The sequence below is a fragment of the Pleurodeles waltl genome, chromosome 8 (assembly GCF_031143425.1).
Source record: "Pleurodeles waltl isolate 20211129_DDA chromosome 8, aPleWal1.hap1.20221129, whole genome shotgun sequence".
In the NCBI taxonomy this organism is placed as follows: domain Eukaryota; kingdom Metazoa; phylum Chordata; class Amphibia; order Caudata; family Salamandridae; genus Pleurodeles; species Pleurodeles waltl.
Window position 1 is genome coordinate 1,421,961,992 of NC_090447.1, and position 16,768 is coordinate 1,421,978,759.

The 16,768-nt window shown below is 46.3% G+C and overlaps 1 protein-coding gene across 4 annotated transcripts in view; it reads left to right on the forward strand.

The window, feature by feature from the left end:
- The window catches only part of LOC138248711 (E3 ubiquitin-protein ligase TTC3-like), a 1,399,506-nt gene that overhangs the window by 1,102,597 nt on the left and 280,141 nt on the right, over positions 1-16,768 (forward strand). For all 4 annotated transcript variants that reach the window (XM_069202543.1, XM_069202544.1, XM_069202547.1 and 1 more), the window contains one exon: positions 10,274-10,370. In XM_069202543.1, the coding sequence (XP_069058644.1) occupies positions 10,274-10,370 (97 nt within the window). The remainder of the gene's footprint in view (positions 1-10,273; positions 10,371-16,768) is intronic.

Consider the following 16,768-nt stretch of genomic DNA (forward strand, 5'->3'; position numbering starts at 1 on the left):
TCCGCACCTCCGGATAGGGAATCAAAAAGGCTGAAACAATTTGTCAAGAAGATGTTTTCTTCCTCCAGTCTCACGCTGCGGTCAGTGAACACCGCATGTGTTTTGGGCGGCTATACCCACTCTCTGTGGGATATGATTGTGCAAGTTCTGCTGAAGATACCGGAGGAGGCCCGTGCTATGGTCTCCCAAGCTGTCACAGATGGGGGAGACGCAGCAAAGTTCACTATCAGATGTGGGCTGGACACGACCGACTCTCGAGGTAGATTGTTTGCGACGACGGTGACCTTAGGGAGCCACACCTGGTTCCGTACATCTGGTTTCTCAGGGGATGTCCAACAGATTCTTATGGACATGCCCTTTGATGGCTCCCGACAAAGCGGGCTTGGCTTTGGAGAGGTTCAAGGACTCCCGGGCTACAGCTCGGTCCCTTGGCCTTTCCACTGCCCCTCGTCCCCAACAATCTGCCTGTCGCTAACGCAAGGGAAGCAACCCCTTAGGCAAGGGTCGCCCCTTTGGGGGGAGGGGGGGAGAATATATTTTAGGCCATTTCTGACCCCTCCCTTCCCCCTTGGGGGCAGATCGGCCTATTTCTGTTAGGCCGATCTGCCCCCGGGGGGGCAGAAACTACCTAGGCTCCAGGGATTGGTGTGTGTGTGTTTTGTTTGGGGGGTCAGCCCCTTTGGCAGGGGTCGCAAGCCATGGGGGCACATTACTGTTGGTCATTCCTGCCCCCCTTGGGGGCAGATTGACCTATTTTTGTAAGGCCCACCTGCCCCCAAGGAGGGGGGGGGGGGCAGAAAGCCCACCAGAGACCAGGGACAAAAAATTTTTTAAAAAAAGAGGGTGGGGGTATGGCCGTTCCCCAACCTCAAATAAATGGGGACAAAGTTGGTCTGCCCACCGGTGGGCAGATGGGGCAATTACCCCGATCCCCTGCCCAGGTGGGCAGAAAGCCTGGTAGATGCCAGAGGATTTAAAAAAATAAAAAATACTGGGGTGATGCCTACCAACCAGTATGGGCATGGGTTATGCCCCCACCCCAACTGAAGGGGGTAACAGTCTTTCAGCTCTCCCCCGCAGATTAAAACATCTTATCCCACGGCAATCAAGAGGACATTTAAATATTTGGGGTTTTGGTTTTACATTTGGGCCATGAGAGCTTGTCTAACTCTCAAAATCTTCCCACTTGGAATGGTGAGGGCTGCACTTTTTGGACTGTGGGATGCTGCCATGTAGAAAAATCGACGAGACCTAGACACATCTGAAAACTAAACATCTGGGTGAGTCCAGGGTGGTGTGCCTTACATGCACCCTGCACCATTTTCTTACCCACAATGCCCTGCAAACCTCCAACTTTGCTTGAAATCACAATTTTTTTCCCAAATTTTTGTGATGGAGCCTTCCAGAATCTGCAGTAATCCACAAACTTCCTACAACCCAGCATTGTCACATCTATACCGATAAAAATTCTACCCTACTTGTCAGCCTAAAAACGTTTTTTTTTTCAAACTACCCTTTTCGACCCGCTTTGGTTCCCCCTCAATGTCGACATGTTTTTGGCTCTTCCCTGTCACAGGCACTTGGTCCACCTACACAACTGAGGTTTATCGGGAGACTGAGGGGAACGTTGGGTGGTAGGAAATTTGTGCTGGTGCAGTGATCCCACACAGAAATGTGGTAAAAATGTGATTTTTTTTTTTAGCTAAATTTGAAGATTCTGGGTAAGAAAACACTTGGGGATCCACACAAGTCACACCTCCCTGGACTCCCTTAGGTGTCTAGTTTTCAGAAATGTCTGGGTTTGGTAGGTTTCCCTAGATGGCTGCTGAGCCCAGGACCAAACTCAGGTGCCCACCCCGTAAAAACAGGTAGTTTTGTATTTGATAATTTTGATGTATCCCCGTAGTGTTTTGGGGCATTTCCTATCACGGGCACTAGGCCTACCCACACAAGTGAGGTACCATTTTTATCAGCAGAAGACCCAGGGGAATGGTGGGTGGAAGGAAGTTTGTGGCTCCCCTCAGATTCCAGAACTTTGCAGCACCGAAATGTGAGGAGAAAGTGTTTTTGTTGCCAAATTTGGAGGTTTGCTAAGGATTCTGGGCAACAGAACATGGTGAGAGAGCCTGGCTGAGCTTGAGGCCAGAATCCGCAGCTAGGCACTTTACAAAAAACACGTCAATTTTCTTTGAGAAAATGTGATGTGTCTATGTTGTGTTTTGGGTCATTTCCTGTCACGGGCACTAGGCCACCCACACAAGCGAGGTACCATTTCTATTGGGAGACTTGGGAGAGTGCTGGTTGGAAGGAAATTTGTGGCTCCTCTCAGATTCCAGAAGTTTCTGTCACCGCAATGTGAGGAAAAAGTGTTTTGTTTTTTTTGGCCAAATTTTGAGGTTTGCAAAGGATTCTGGGTAACAAAACCTGGTGAGAGCCCCACCAGTCACCCAATTCTGACTTCCCCTAGGTGTCTAGTTTACAAAAATTTATAGGTTTGCTAGGTTTACCTGGGTGCCAGCTGAGCTAGAGGCCAAAATCCACAGCTAGGCACTTTCCAAAAAACACGTCAGATTTCAATGTAAAAATGTGATGTGCCCATGTTACGTTTTCTGTCGTGAGCATTAGGCCTGCCCACAGAAGTGAGGTACCATTTTTATCGGGAGACTTGGGGAAACACAGAATAGAAGAGCAAGTGTTATTGCCCATTGTCTTTATTTACATTTTTTTGTTCCAAATGTAAGTGTGTAAAAAAGACGAGACAACTATTTGAGAAATGCTGTGTAATTCACATGCTAGTATGGGGACCCCGGAATTCAGAGATGTGCAAATAACCACTGCTTCTCAACACCTTATCTTGCACCCATTTTGGAAATATATAGGTTTCCTTGATACTTCTCTTTCACTCCTTATATTTCACCAAATGAATTGCTGTATACCCGGTATACAATGAAAACCCATTGCAAGGTCCAGCTCCTTTATTGGCTCTGGGTGCCTAGGGTTCTTGATGAACCTACAAGCCCTATATATATAAGAAGTTACAGAGTAAAATGAGGAGAGAAATGGCAGTTTTCTCACCTCAATTTCGATATTTCAATTGGACACACATTTTATGTGGGTAGCTTATGTGGACAAAAAGTTATGAGGGCCTAAGTGCGAACTGCCCCAAATAGCCAAAAAAAGGCCTGGCACCTGAGGGGGGAGAAGGCCTGGCAATGAAAGGGTTAAAGCAGATGGAAGGTGAAAATCCCAAACTTTGAGGTGTTCCATATCCCTACAGGGAACGGATTGTACAGTGGGAACTTAGACCTAGTACCCACTCCATTGCAGATGGACTCTCCAAATATTTGCACTTAGACAATGAAGACTCAGCTGGGCAAAGTTAGTCTTATTGTCCTTCGTTTGGAGGGGGTTATGCAGGAAAGTACCTTCTTTTTGGCATGGTTACCCCCACTTTTTGCCTGTTTTCAGTGTGCTTTGACTGTTTTTGCTGAAATTCAGTGTTTGTGCTCTTTCTAACCTCAAAATTGGTTACTTAGGACTTTGCACACCCCACAACTGGCATACTGGTGCCCCCATATAAGTCCCTAGTGTATGGTACTTGGGTACCCAAGGCATTTGGGCACCAGAGGTTCCCCATTCCCCCAGCGCCTTGAGACCCTGATGGGTGAATAGTTGCGCTGTACAAGCACTGATTGATTGATTGATTGATTGATGGGCTGCAGCATGTATTATGGCACCTATGGGAGCCCATGCAAAATGTGTCTGCAGGCCTGCCATTGCACCCTGTGTGAAAAGGTGCATGCATCTTTTTCACTACAGGGCACTGCGCCAGGTCACTGTAAGTCAAACCTATGGTAGGCCCTCCTAGCCCAGAGGGCAGGTTGCAGGTACTTGTGTGTTAGGGCACCCTTGCATGAGCAGAGGTGTCCCTACGAACTCCAGCTCTATTACACTGGACTTCGTAAGCCGTGCTACCCATTTACTGGACACAGGACACACGCACACACCTGTGTCCAGCTACATAATGGTAACTCCACAACTGGGCATATTTGGTATTAAACATGTCGGAATCGTACTGTTGCCAGTATTGGTTGTATGAGTCCATGCACTCTGGTTGCTCCTTAGAGGACCCCCCAGTATTGCGCCTACCAGTCTTTCAGGGTTTTGCTAGCAGCCCGCTCTGCTTCCACCCTCTAGACAGCTTTCTGCCCTCCTGTTGCATGACCAGCTAAAGCAGGGGAAGGCAGAACAAAGGATTTCTTGTGGGAGAGGGAACCAACACCCTCTTGTAGGAGGCCGGCCTGGTTTGTAGTGGGTACCTAAGGTACTTACACCTTATACCAGTTCCAGTTACCCCTTATTATTGAAATGTAGGCAGTGTCTAGAAGCCAGGTTCTTTAGTGGTAGTGTGGGTGAACTAGGAGACATGCAAAGCTCGTGCAGTACCACTGTAGTCACACAGTACTCACACACATGGAAAAAAATACTCAGTGTTACAAAAATAAAGGTACTTTATTTTGGTGACACAAATGCCAAAAATATCATAGAGACTATACTCCTTTAGGAGGTAAGTAATACACAAATGATATACACTAGTATACGGAAATAGCTGTAAAAACAGTTAGGAAACTGCAAATAATGAAAATCACAATAGTTAGAAATGAGCTTAGGTGGAACACAAACCATATACTAAGAAAGTGGAATGCGAATGTCAGTTTCCCACCTAGGCAAGTGTAGTGTGTAGAGGGGCGCTGGGAGTATTAGACAACACAAAAGGTAAGTAATAGAACCCACCCCAGAGCCCAGGAAAGCAGGAGTAAATCACAGTAACCTTCCTAGAACACTCAAGAACACAAGAAAAAAGATATTGCAAGAACCAGAAGAGACTGCAAGACACCAACAATGAATTCCTGGACCTGAAGACCTGTGGAACTAGGGGACCAAGTCCAAGAAGCACTGAAGAGTCCAGGGAGAACAGGAGCCCCTGCTAACCCGGATGAAGGTGCAAAGAAGAATCAACGGTGAAGTACAACAGTCAGTACTGCATCCAAAAAGATGGATGCGGGTTCATGGTTGGTGCAGATGATGTCCCACGCCGGATGGATGATTGCAGTCTGGTTTGCGTCGCTGGATTCCGCCAACAAGCCTTGGCACAAGCAAAGCTAGCGGTTAGCGGAAAATGTCGCTGATTGGGACCAGGAGAGGGACCCGGTGGACTCTACCCAGGAGGGGGAATCAAAGGGGGCTCTCAACAACTCAGACAGCCCTTCGAAGACCAGGCAGCACGTACAGGAGTCCAACAGCACGGGGACAAAGAAGGTGCAAAGGAGGCCCACACAGCACTACAGCAAAGGGTCCCACACTGCCGGAGAACCACGCAGGGAGCTGTGCATCGCAGGATAGAGTGCTGGAGGCCGGAGCTGCATGGTGCATGAAGAACTTTGTGGAAGGACGCAAACAAGCCTTGGCAATAGCAAAACACGCGGTGCACGAGGGTACTGTCTTGCGTGAGTAGGCAAGCTCTTACTGCCACCAAAGTTAGAGAGTTGGAAGTCAGGACCGTCGGTACCACTTAAGTCCACCACCCGTGAGGCAGGATCCATGCAGCTCTTCAGGAGAGGGGACCCATGCGCCGGTCATCGATGCAGAGAGGTGCGTGGTGATGCAGGGGAGTGGCTCCTTCACTCCAAGGAAGATTCCTTTGTTCTCCTGGTGCAGGCTGTCCTCTGAGGATGCACGTCCAAGAAACAGTTGGAGTTGCTGGCAGGAGCTGAAGATACAGTGTTGCAGAAGTCGTCTTTGCATCTTTGTTGCGGTTTATAGAGCTCCTGGAGGGTCCAGATGCAGTTTCTCCAGTGAGAAGGGGAAGTAAAGGATGCAGAGCAGTGGTTCCCAACCTTTTGACTTCTGTGGACCCCCACTTTATCAATACTGGAACCTGGGGACCCCCATTGAATCATTATTGGAATCTGCCCCCCCCCCCGCTGAGTCATTACTGAAGGCTGGGGACCTAATCTGTTAATACTATTTAATTTTCTCAGCAGTCCCGGGCCCCCTGAGGAGACCACAGGTTGGGAACCATTGATGCAGAGGATTACTGCTGGACTCTTACAATCAAAATCTCAAAAACCACCCAAAAGAGAGACCCTAAATAGCACTGAAAGGGGGATTAGTCAGCTAAACAGGTAAGCACCTTTCAGGGGACAGCTCTGATGTCACCTGCTGGCACTGGCCACTCCGATGCTCCCAGAGGTCCCTTGGTTTTGCCATCTTGGATTCCAAGTTCGCAGGGAACTCTGGGAGCATCTGAATGGCCAGTGCCAGCAGGTGACGTCAGAGATGTCTGGAGGAGCTCTGAGCACCACCCCTGGGGTGGTGATGGACAGGGGACTCCCCTTTCCTTTGTTCCGCACCAGAGCAGGGACTAGGGGTCCCTGAACCGTTGTAGACGGGATTATGCAGACATCCTTTCCAGTGGCTTGGGGTGGCTACCCCTCCCAAGCCTGTAACACCTGTTCCAGAAGTGATGCAAGTGATGTCCCACATCGGCGTTCGAGATGCAGTCAGTCAGTGGTGCTGGAAAACCACCAACAAGCCTTAGCAAATGCAAGAGATGGAGAAGAAGGTTCGCAAGGCTGAAGAGGACCAGCAAGGTCCAGGGGACTCGACCCTTGGAGGTGAGTCTGGGCTGACCCTCAGCAGTCGGAAAATTCAGCAGAAGCAGTTGCAGGCCCCACAGGCAACCTTCTAGCAACAGGCACAGTAAGTTGCAGTGAGGCCCAGTCAGCACACCTGGAGAGGAGTCCGACGTCGCTAGAGCAGCAGAGGAGATACTTTCCTTGCAAGGATGAAGTGCTGGAGGCCGGGGCTACTTGGAGCCTGAAGATCCCTTGGTGCAGGAGTCAGCAAGCCTTGGTTGCTGCAAGAGTCGTAGTGCACAAGGGTACTGTCCTGCAAGGAGAGACAAGGGCTCATTGTCTCCCATGCTGGACAGCAGATAGAGAGGACCAAGGGGACCACTCAGACTCACCACCTGTGTTAGAGATTCTTCCTGGAGCCGGATGGCAGAAAGTCACAGCAGCCGATCGTCGTTGCCTTAGGTGCTTGCAGATGCAGGGGAGTGACTCCTTCACTCCAAGGGAGATTCCTTCTTGCATCCTTGGTGCAGCTAAAGTCTTGCTCACCCCAGAGCATGCTCAGCAATGGAAATGTTGCAATTGCTGGAAGGAACTGGAGAAACTATGTTGCAAGGCGAGGTCGTCTCAGGAGTTGCATGCTTGCTTTGTTCCTGTGAAGTCCAGCAGTGGTTCCGGTGGCAAGGAGCAGGCGAGGTCGATGCAGAGGAGTCCTGGTGGAGTCTTGCACGTCAAATCTGAGGGCCCACCCAAGAGGGAGACCCTAAATTGCCCAGGAAGGGGGTATTTGTCACTCTGCAAGATGGCCACATATCAGGATGGGGCTGTGACGTCACCTACCTGACCTGGCCACTCAGATGCTCCCAGGCCTGGCCTCTGCCCACATTTGATTCAAGATGGCAGAATCAATTAGCCACCTGTAGGAGCTCTGGGCACCACCCCAGGGGTGGTGATGGACAAGGGAGTGGTCACTCCCCTTTCCTTTGTCCATTTTTGCACCAGAGCAGGGGCTGGGGTCCCTGAGCTGGTGCAAATTGGTTTATGCAAAGTAAACCTGTGGCTTGGGGAGGCTACACCTCCCAAACCTTGTAACACCTATTTCAAAGGGAGAGGGTGTTGCCTCCCTCTCCCATGGAAATCCTTTGTTCTGCCTTCCTCTGCTTGAGCTGGTCAAGCAGCAGGTGGGCCGAATCCTGTCTGAGGGACTGCAGCAGCATGAGCTGCTTGCAAACCCTCGAAGACTGGTAGGGGCAATACTGGTGGGTCCTCTAAGGAGCCTCCAGAGTGCATGGAATCATACAGCCAATACTAGCAACAGTATTGGGGTATGATTCCGACCTGTTTGGTACCAAACATCCCCAGAGTCTGAGTTACCATTATGTAGCTGGACATAGGTAGTGAGTGACCTGTGTCCAGTACACAGGTAAAATGGCTTCCCCACACTTACGAAGTCCAGTTCAATAGAACTGGAGTTAATAGGGGCACCTCTCCTCATGTAGGGGTGCCCTCACACACAGGGGCCTGCATCCTGCACTGTGGCCTAGGAAGGCCTACCATAGCGGTGACTTACAATGACGTGGTGCAGTGACTCTGGTGAAAGAGTGCATGCACCTTTTTCCGCAGGCTACAATGGCAGGCTTGCAGACACATTATGCATGGACTCCCGTGGGTAGCACAATATATGTTGCAGCCATGGGGAACACCGGTGTCCAATGCCCTCGGTACCTAAGTACCATATACTAGGGACTTTTAAGGGGGCACCAGCATGACAATTGTGGCGTGCACAAAAGTCCTAGGTAACCAAATTTAGAGGGAGAGAGCACAATCATTGAGGTTCCCAGTGAAATTAGTCTAAGCACACTAATAGCAGGCAAAAAGTGGGGGTAACTGTGCCAAAGACAGGGTACTTTCTACAGTCAACGCTCTTGGGTTGTCCCTATATATACGACCAGAAGCAGGAAGAACACCTCTGCAGTAATGTTGCTTAGTTACTTGAATTTTCTTTTATACAAACTGATACATTTGGTGCCCTTTGACAAATCTGCGTAAAACTTTCCAAGAGAGTGGTGGTGGGCTACAAAATTGAAGACATTGACAAAATGTATTTTTGTCATGTCAATGCAAATCCAGAGGTTTTTGGGTGAGCTACAGAAAAGACCATTGGTCATTGCCAGAATGACATCAAACTTGGTGAACAGAATTCCTCAATACGGTCATTTGAACATATTATAAAACCATTCAGAGGGAATGGTAGCTTCTTTAATGATTTGTGTTCATTTCTGGTGCTATGTTATTTTGTAATTTTTTGTAGAGCACTTGTACGAGTATGCTTCTTGGTACTTTATGAAGACACAACCTCCAAACTTAATTGTGAAAAGGGAAAAAGGCTAGAGGATTATTAAAGAGTTTTTTTTAGCTGGAGTCTCAAACAGATTAGATTTGATTTTGACCCCAAATTCAAAGGGTTGAGAGTTCCACATTGTGGCTGCTGTTGTAGAAAATAACTGCTGGGTCATGTTTTGAACCTTTGAATGTAACAATACTAAAACTTCTGGACTGTCAAGTATTTTCCATCTGTTTGATGTCTGGCAGAGATAGATTCTTTGATTGCTAGCGCTTCCCATCTTAAATTATTTTTAGACTGCATGATTCTTCACCTTGGCACCAGGTTTATGCCTCTGGTATTTTTAAACTTTAACTGCATGGAAGAATCTGTTCTTCTAGTGCTTAACCTTAAGTTCAAGGGTCTTTGCAATCTTTGTATATCTGTAATGTGGTGACTTGCAATATAGAGAACTTTTTTCATATCTTGGGCATTCTATTTGTGGATTTTAACCCTTACTTACACGCTATTTCTTAGTGGATTTAAAAATCAGTTTTGTTGTCCTGCAGCTATCAGGTATATAAGCGCTTGATTCTACCCGGGGCCATTCTGCTGAAGTAATGGCAACATGTTGGGCAGAGATTGAGTGAGTGTTCAGATCTGTTTTGTACATCGGCAATCTGGATTTCCTCATCTACATTTGTCATATTGTACAGGATAAACAGCCTAGAGATGTGCCTTTTAGTGCTAAAGTGGTTCTGACAGTATTCACATGCACAGTTTTTTAAACAGCTTTGAGGTCTTTGATAGTAAATATATGCGTATAAACAGTAGCGCCCTTTTATACGGGGCATCTTTTATTTCTTTCTGAAAAGTAAAATCTGGCAACTTGATTACTCGTTTTTGGTGGTGTTAATTAATTAATAAATTAATGCATCTATTCAAGGATCTGTGTTCACCTCCATGTACTCAAGTACAAATCCTGGTGGTCACTAAGTCTTTCATTCAGCTGAGGTTGATAAAAAGAGTATCATTAAGTAGAATAATGCACATTTGTTATCTGTCAATCGCGCCAAAAGCCATCCTTGTGAGTTAACATTCACTTGTCAGAAACATTACTGTGTTTGTTAAAAGTAATGAGGGAGCTGAAAATAAATTCTGGCACTCAAATTACACGAAAGGTGAAAGTTTTTCCATAGAAAACACCGGCTATGCCACATGTGTCAAACCATTTATGCCAAATATTTTATAATGTACAGCATACAGTATTAAATACCTTAAAGTTCTGTTTAAAATGTTATTTTTAATTTTTCAGTAACAAATTTGAAAACGAGAAAATGAAATATGAAGGCGATATTAAAAAAGGCATAGAAAATGTAGTGGAAATTTCCAAACGCGCAATTGCCTCAGAGGTAAATGTATATTTTTGGTTGATTGCATGTTTTTTTATTGGTGTTAGGCTGTCAAAATGTAACTATTGATCTCATCATAGTGATTCAAATACTTTGGGCTGTCCTGTTCTGTGAAAATTAATGGTATCAGTAGGACGAGCCTGGTCAAATCCTTACCAAAATAACAGGATATTCACATAAAATACATTTGAAATGAATCCAATTGGCCCTCCTTTGCATTGTGACAGGTTATCCTGAAGTTTGAGCTTGGATCCAGTCTTATGAAATAATACACTGACTTATTTGGCCTTAATTGGATTGGTCGCGTTGATGCTAAACCTTGACAATTCCTTATACCATGGATTGTTAAATATGTTTACGATCAGTCACTAGTACTAGCACAGTAATGTTCCCTTGGTGTCAGTCTTGTTCCCTGCCCTGAGTGCCTGACGGTGTGTTTCTAGTATCCGTTTTTTTTCTGTCCTGACATCACACTAACCTATAAATAGCACTGAGGCATCAGGCCTATTCCCTGACATGAGTAAGGTCCTGGACCTGTCTGGTGACCCACAGACATGCACAAAGCGGACCCTCGCTGACAGACCGTGGACTTCTGTCCCTGTTGTGTGTTTAACACATACAGCAGTGTTGGCAGTGTACCATGTTTTGTGAATTCTTAGTTGTGACCAAACCTTTTTGTCTTGGGTACTGGATTTGGAAATCTTCTGGCACGTTAATGTAAAGTTTCAGTTCTGTGCTCTGACCCAAATCCTAGTGCTAATATCCAAAATGTATTTTGTGAAAAAGCCTGCTCAGCTTTTAGTCTTTCCCTTGTTACACTTAAAGTGGACTGATGGCACCCAGGTGCAGAAAACTCCAATCTCTTTGTGCCTCTGTTGTGGGTGTGCTAGGCTGTTGTATATTTTTTTAGACTGGGGTTCCATACAATAAAAGATGCTACTGAAGCTTATATTCTGGGCAACGACATACAATTAATTTGCAGACTACTCAAGTACCTTGAAAAGGTCATTGTAAGAATGCATGGCTAGGATTGTACTGAAGGAAATTCTTACATTAAAGAATGATGTACTTGGGGAAGGCAACTGGTTGCACACTCGCACTGCTGCTCTGTCCATCGTATCAGTCCTCCTATGTCACTACTCTCCAGATGGATTCTGGGGAGATAGCTACAGGCACTCCCACATCCTGTCCACTTTCACAACATAATACTGATCTTCTTACAGTACATGCATATCCGTAACTGCGGCTGAACTTACTGATTACTTGGCTTAGGTGGCTATGGTGTGGCTTGAAACTGGCCAGCAGCAGTTCCTTGCCTTGCCCATCAGTGCAGAGGAGGTGTCCCAGGCCATTGATTCTCTTGGCAGTACTAAGACCTCAGGATCGGATGGCTTTACGGGGGCCTTCTATAAGGCGTATAAAGAGGTTTCTGTCCCACACCTCGTTGAGGTCTATGCTGAATCCCCTGATAAGGGTATACACCCCCCCATCCATGCGTGAGGCGGAGATCGTACTCCTCCTCAAACGCGGAAAGCCACTGCATTTCATACCGCCTGTTATCATTGCTCAATCACAATAATAAGATTCTAGCCAAAGTCCTCACCACTCGTCTGTCTTTACTGCTGGAAAGTGTAATAGCTTCCATGAAATCTGGATTTGTGCCCTGCCGGTCAACCACAACTAATCTGCGCACGTTTTTTGCCTCTCTTAATCAGATATCTCCAGAACTTCCAGCAACTGCTGTTCTCCTTAATGCAGACAAGGCATTCAACTCTCTTGAGTGTCCTTTTCTCCATGTTCCCCCACACAAATTAGGTATACCACAAAGTTTCTGAGACCCTATCGCTCTGCTCTACACGAACCCCTCAGCCCAGGTCCGGGTTAACATGGCACTATCTGATGTATTTCCATTATCTTGTGGTACCCACCTAATATGCCCGCATCCCTCACTTTTATATATATTGTCTGCCTGGATCCCTTGGTGCGACGTTTCCAGGAACTGCATATGCACAGGGGACTCAGTTTCTGCTATGCCCCCTCCTCGCTTCCCTTTACACGGACAACATTTTGCTTGGAACCCGGTAAACAACCTCACTTAACTGATAGAGGATGTGGTCCACTTCAGTGCTTTTTCTGGCTTGTTCATCAATTATACAGTGTAAGATATTCCCTGTTACTGACGCCATGGTGCCCTGCTACCTTGCTTACCCTTTGATCTGTAAAGACGACTCTACAAATGACCTTGGTATACATCTTCACAGGTGCAGTGCAGAGGTCGTTCATCGCAATTATGTCCCGCTGTTGCAACGCAAGTTCAGTGATGGATTGCCATGCCCTTGTCACTTGCCGGGAGGGTTGTCATTATAAAGATGGTGGTTCTTCCACAATTTCTTTATGTATTCCTAAATATTCTTATAGCCTTGACCAGGCATTTCTTTGACACGCTGCACTGCCTCCTCATGCGATTGGTTTGGACGGGCAGGTACCCCAGTGTGCATTGGTCCACACTAACGCTCCCGTTCAAACGTGGGAGCTTTGGTGTCCCGGACTTCTATCTATATTATCTTTTTGCCCATGACATTTTGCCTACTACTGGTACCATCCTGATAACAGGGCCCAATATCTTATGCCAGAGCGATCACAATCCCCCTCTGCATCTCTTTCGAGAACTCCAGCGAAATACAGACTCTCCCAACAACCTGTTTGGCTTGGACAAAACTTCTCTGCTATCTAGGCTTTGACACCTCCTATTCACCACACAATCCCCGCTCCACAACCCATGGATTCCACTTAAATGTGAGCAGCTGACTCAGCGCACTCTTGCTTCCCACCAGTTATGCACAATCGGTGACCTGTTTGCAGACTCCAAGCTCCGTTCGGCCACGAATGTGACTGAAGGACATCAATATTCAGTAATTGACAAATTTATACTGCATATGGTATATGGTACCCTACGCAATGTGTTGCCTACATACCCAATGGAACCAAGAGTTTTCCCCCCAATGTCCATTACCATTAAGGCTACAGACTATGCGCATCTCATATCACGCCTGTATCACACATCCCTGCAACTTAGACCCAGCAGCCGGAAAGGTCGAGGGTCGCCCGGGTGAGGGGCCTGGAATGCTCCTTACTGGATTAAATTTGATATTAGTGCTACACACAGGTCAAATTAGTATCCAACAACTACTGTCACAAATTAAGTTCATACACCATGCATACACCACCTCGTCCGCTCCCGCTCGTCTAGACCCTACACGGTTTCACCAATGTCTAAGTGCAAAACTGAGCAGGCAATTTCCTTACATCTGACCTGGTCCTGTTCTGATGTCTCTGCATACTGGGGCACCATCTACTCTGTCCTGTCCTGTATGATCGACCAATAACTTTTCCCCAAACCCCTTTATGCTCTGTTGGGCTACGTGAAGACAATGACAAAGTCCACTCTGCATTTTGCTGCATTAGCACTGCTGCTCTCTACATTCGTAATCACCTTTCACTGGGGCAGTGCTGCCCATCCTACGGAGGCGGCTTGGCTTGAGGGACCTCATCCATTGCAACATCACCAGTGAGCTTTACACCTCTCTACGGCCTCCAGCTTCTCGCTCCAAGGACTTATCTTCAAGCTGTAGTGCCCACCTTCCCCCCCTGACAGATGTCAGACAGTCTTCTATTTCAGACCGTCACACCTCCGGGCTCTCTGATGCCCTTAGGTGCCTTATGCAGCTCTTTATGTGATGCATTTCGCCCTGTTTTTTAATGTACCAGCACTGCTCTGGTCCTTTGTTCTGGATTGTGTTATTGTGCTTATGCTCGCACTGTTTGCACATCCATGATTGATGTGTTGTAGGTATTCACATATGTCTAAAAATCTAAAATAAAGATATTAAAAAAAGAATAGCATACTTGCAGTCAAACAACTTGGACTTTCATTCTTGAAGTTGTTCCGTCTACATGCATCGAAAAGGCCCGTATTTTGTGTATTTTGAAATGTGGAATAGTAATTGTTTCTATGTGAATCTTTATGTAAAAAAATATGAAATTGAGGGTTTAATAATTAGCCAAATAATTATCCTTATCTTCTCAGTTGTAATTGTTGTTATATGTGGGGAAATGTGCATTTGAATAATCTTATTTTTCATGTTGAATCAGTTACCTTGTTTTGTAACAATTTTTATTAATCGCAAAAATAAAGCAAATTACTTACTAGCTTTCAAAGGCATGTGAAAGCTTGTAAGTCAGCTCTACAGACACAGCCTTTGCACAGTGTGATGCTTCTCATAGAAGGGTTGTTCACAGCCTACAGTAAAGCACTAGTCTGCACACTGAAAAGGCATATGCAGTGTGCAGAATAGTGCTTTACTGTAGGCTGTGAACAACCCTTCTGTGAGAAGCATCACACTGTGCAAAGGCTGTGTCTGTACAGCTGCCTGGAAGTGACACTTGCAAGAATATGAATCGCCCCAAACTGCAGATAGTGGATAGTCCTCTCCAGTCTGCTTTTTCTGGGTAAAGGTGTGACTGCACTACCACACTTGTGTTTCCATTTCAAAGTCCTATGTGGCCAAGGAAGGAAGCATTCTGTAGAGTACTCAGAGGGCTCCTGTGCAACCAGAGGTGGTGTGTACCTGACAGCCAGCTTTTGAGAGGAAAGGATGTATGGCCTGAGTCCAACCCCTTTCTGTAATATCTGTAGACCTATTGTGGAATACTTACAAGCTGCCTTTAAGCAATAAAATGGACAAAGTCTGCCAACCTTGTAGGAGGTGACTGCCCAGGAGAAGCAAGGTGCAGCTTGTTCCTGGTGCCTGGGGGAGTTTCAGAAGAGGATGCCTGTCTAAAGCGATTTTTATACCCCAGTGCCTGCAGGCCACCTATCTTTCTGGAATGATTCTTAGCAGGAACAGTGACTGCTTGTCCTTAGATTGTGAAACCTGTTCAGGACTTTGATCAGAGTCTAAATTGACCTGTGCACAGCTGTATTATCCAGAAGAAGATCACCTACTGGATAATATCACCTGAGGATGGCTGTATTACCCAAAAGATAGGCCTTTGCATGTCCAGCCACATTGTGGCCTGTAAGAATATTGGCCAGTTAGTGGTCGTGTAGTTCAGAAAGTGACTGGCCTGTGCAAGGTGACCTTGTCCAGAAGGAGATTGCCCTGTGCATTGCAATGTTGTTCAGAAGGAATGGCAGTACCTTCTGGAGATCGTGTGGCTGCACCACAGAAAGGAAAACAGCCAGCGTGTGCCCACACCGGTTCTGGAGAACCTTTCAATTGGGGGCCACACGTTATGCCCCAGGATTCATGCCACCCTTGCCTGATCAACTGAAGTCAGCGGCCAGTGGAGACTTGCAGAAGAGGATCACTGAAGCCACATCTGCCAGGTGGATTCCGGTAGCCATTGGACGAGCCCCGGACAGAGCTGCTGATTAGCAGGCCTCCTTCTAGAAGCAGGAAGGAGCAGGCATGCTGAGACCAAGCTGAGCAGCTACCCAAAAGGACTGATTCACAATGAGTGATAATAACTGAGCAACTGAACGCAATAGGAACTAAAACTGCTGAACTGTGAGAGACTGAACGCAGCAAACACCTTAAGGTGGAGAAATTTGCATTAGTTCTGTCATCAGGCCATTGCCGTAATCTCTCGAGGGGAAACACTTAGACCAAAAAGAGCAAGTGCTGGGGAGGGATAGCGGATAAAGGCACAGCAGCACCAATAGCAGGAAGTTGTACTTTTCCTGTGCTACTGTGTAGGATTCAGTTCTTCTGTGCATTTAAGTACTTTTTTTTCTTGACAAATAAGCACTGGGTTGGATATTCAATTATTGTGATGTTGTGTGATCATTGAGTCCTGAGCTTGAGCACCACATGGTTCCCTCTTGAGGAGCCTGTGATTCCTTCCCATCACTACCGCTAATAGTCAAGTGCCGAATGGGTTGTAGTTAGCCTAGTTTGCACAGCTTTAGTTTGACTACCCCACAGACATTAGCGGTAAACATTCTAACCCCCTGTGGTGGAAGCGCAGTAGCCTCTGCTTGTGCCATGACCCCCTAGACGAAGTTCAAAAACTAGAAAAATTTGGAAATAAAGATACCTGGTTAGAGTTTCTGTCACAGAATTCGAAAGCAGAGCTACCTTAACTGTTCTTCATGTTGGAGAGTCATTAAATTCATACATTTAAAACACCTTTGCCTACATGCATGATTACAGAACGTTATTTCATGTGTAATATACAGGGAGTGCAGAATTATTAGGCAAGTTGTATTTTTGAGGATTAATTTTATTATTGAACAACAACCATGTTCTCAATGAACCCAAAAAACTCATTAATATCAAAACTGAATATTTTTGGAAGTAGTTTTTAGTTTGTTTTTAGTTTTAGCTATGTTAGGG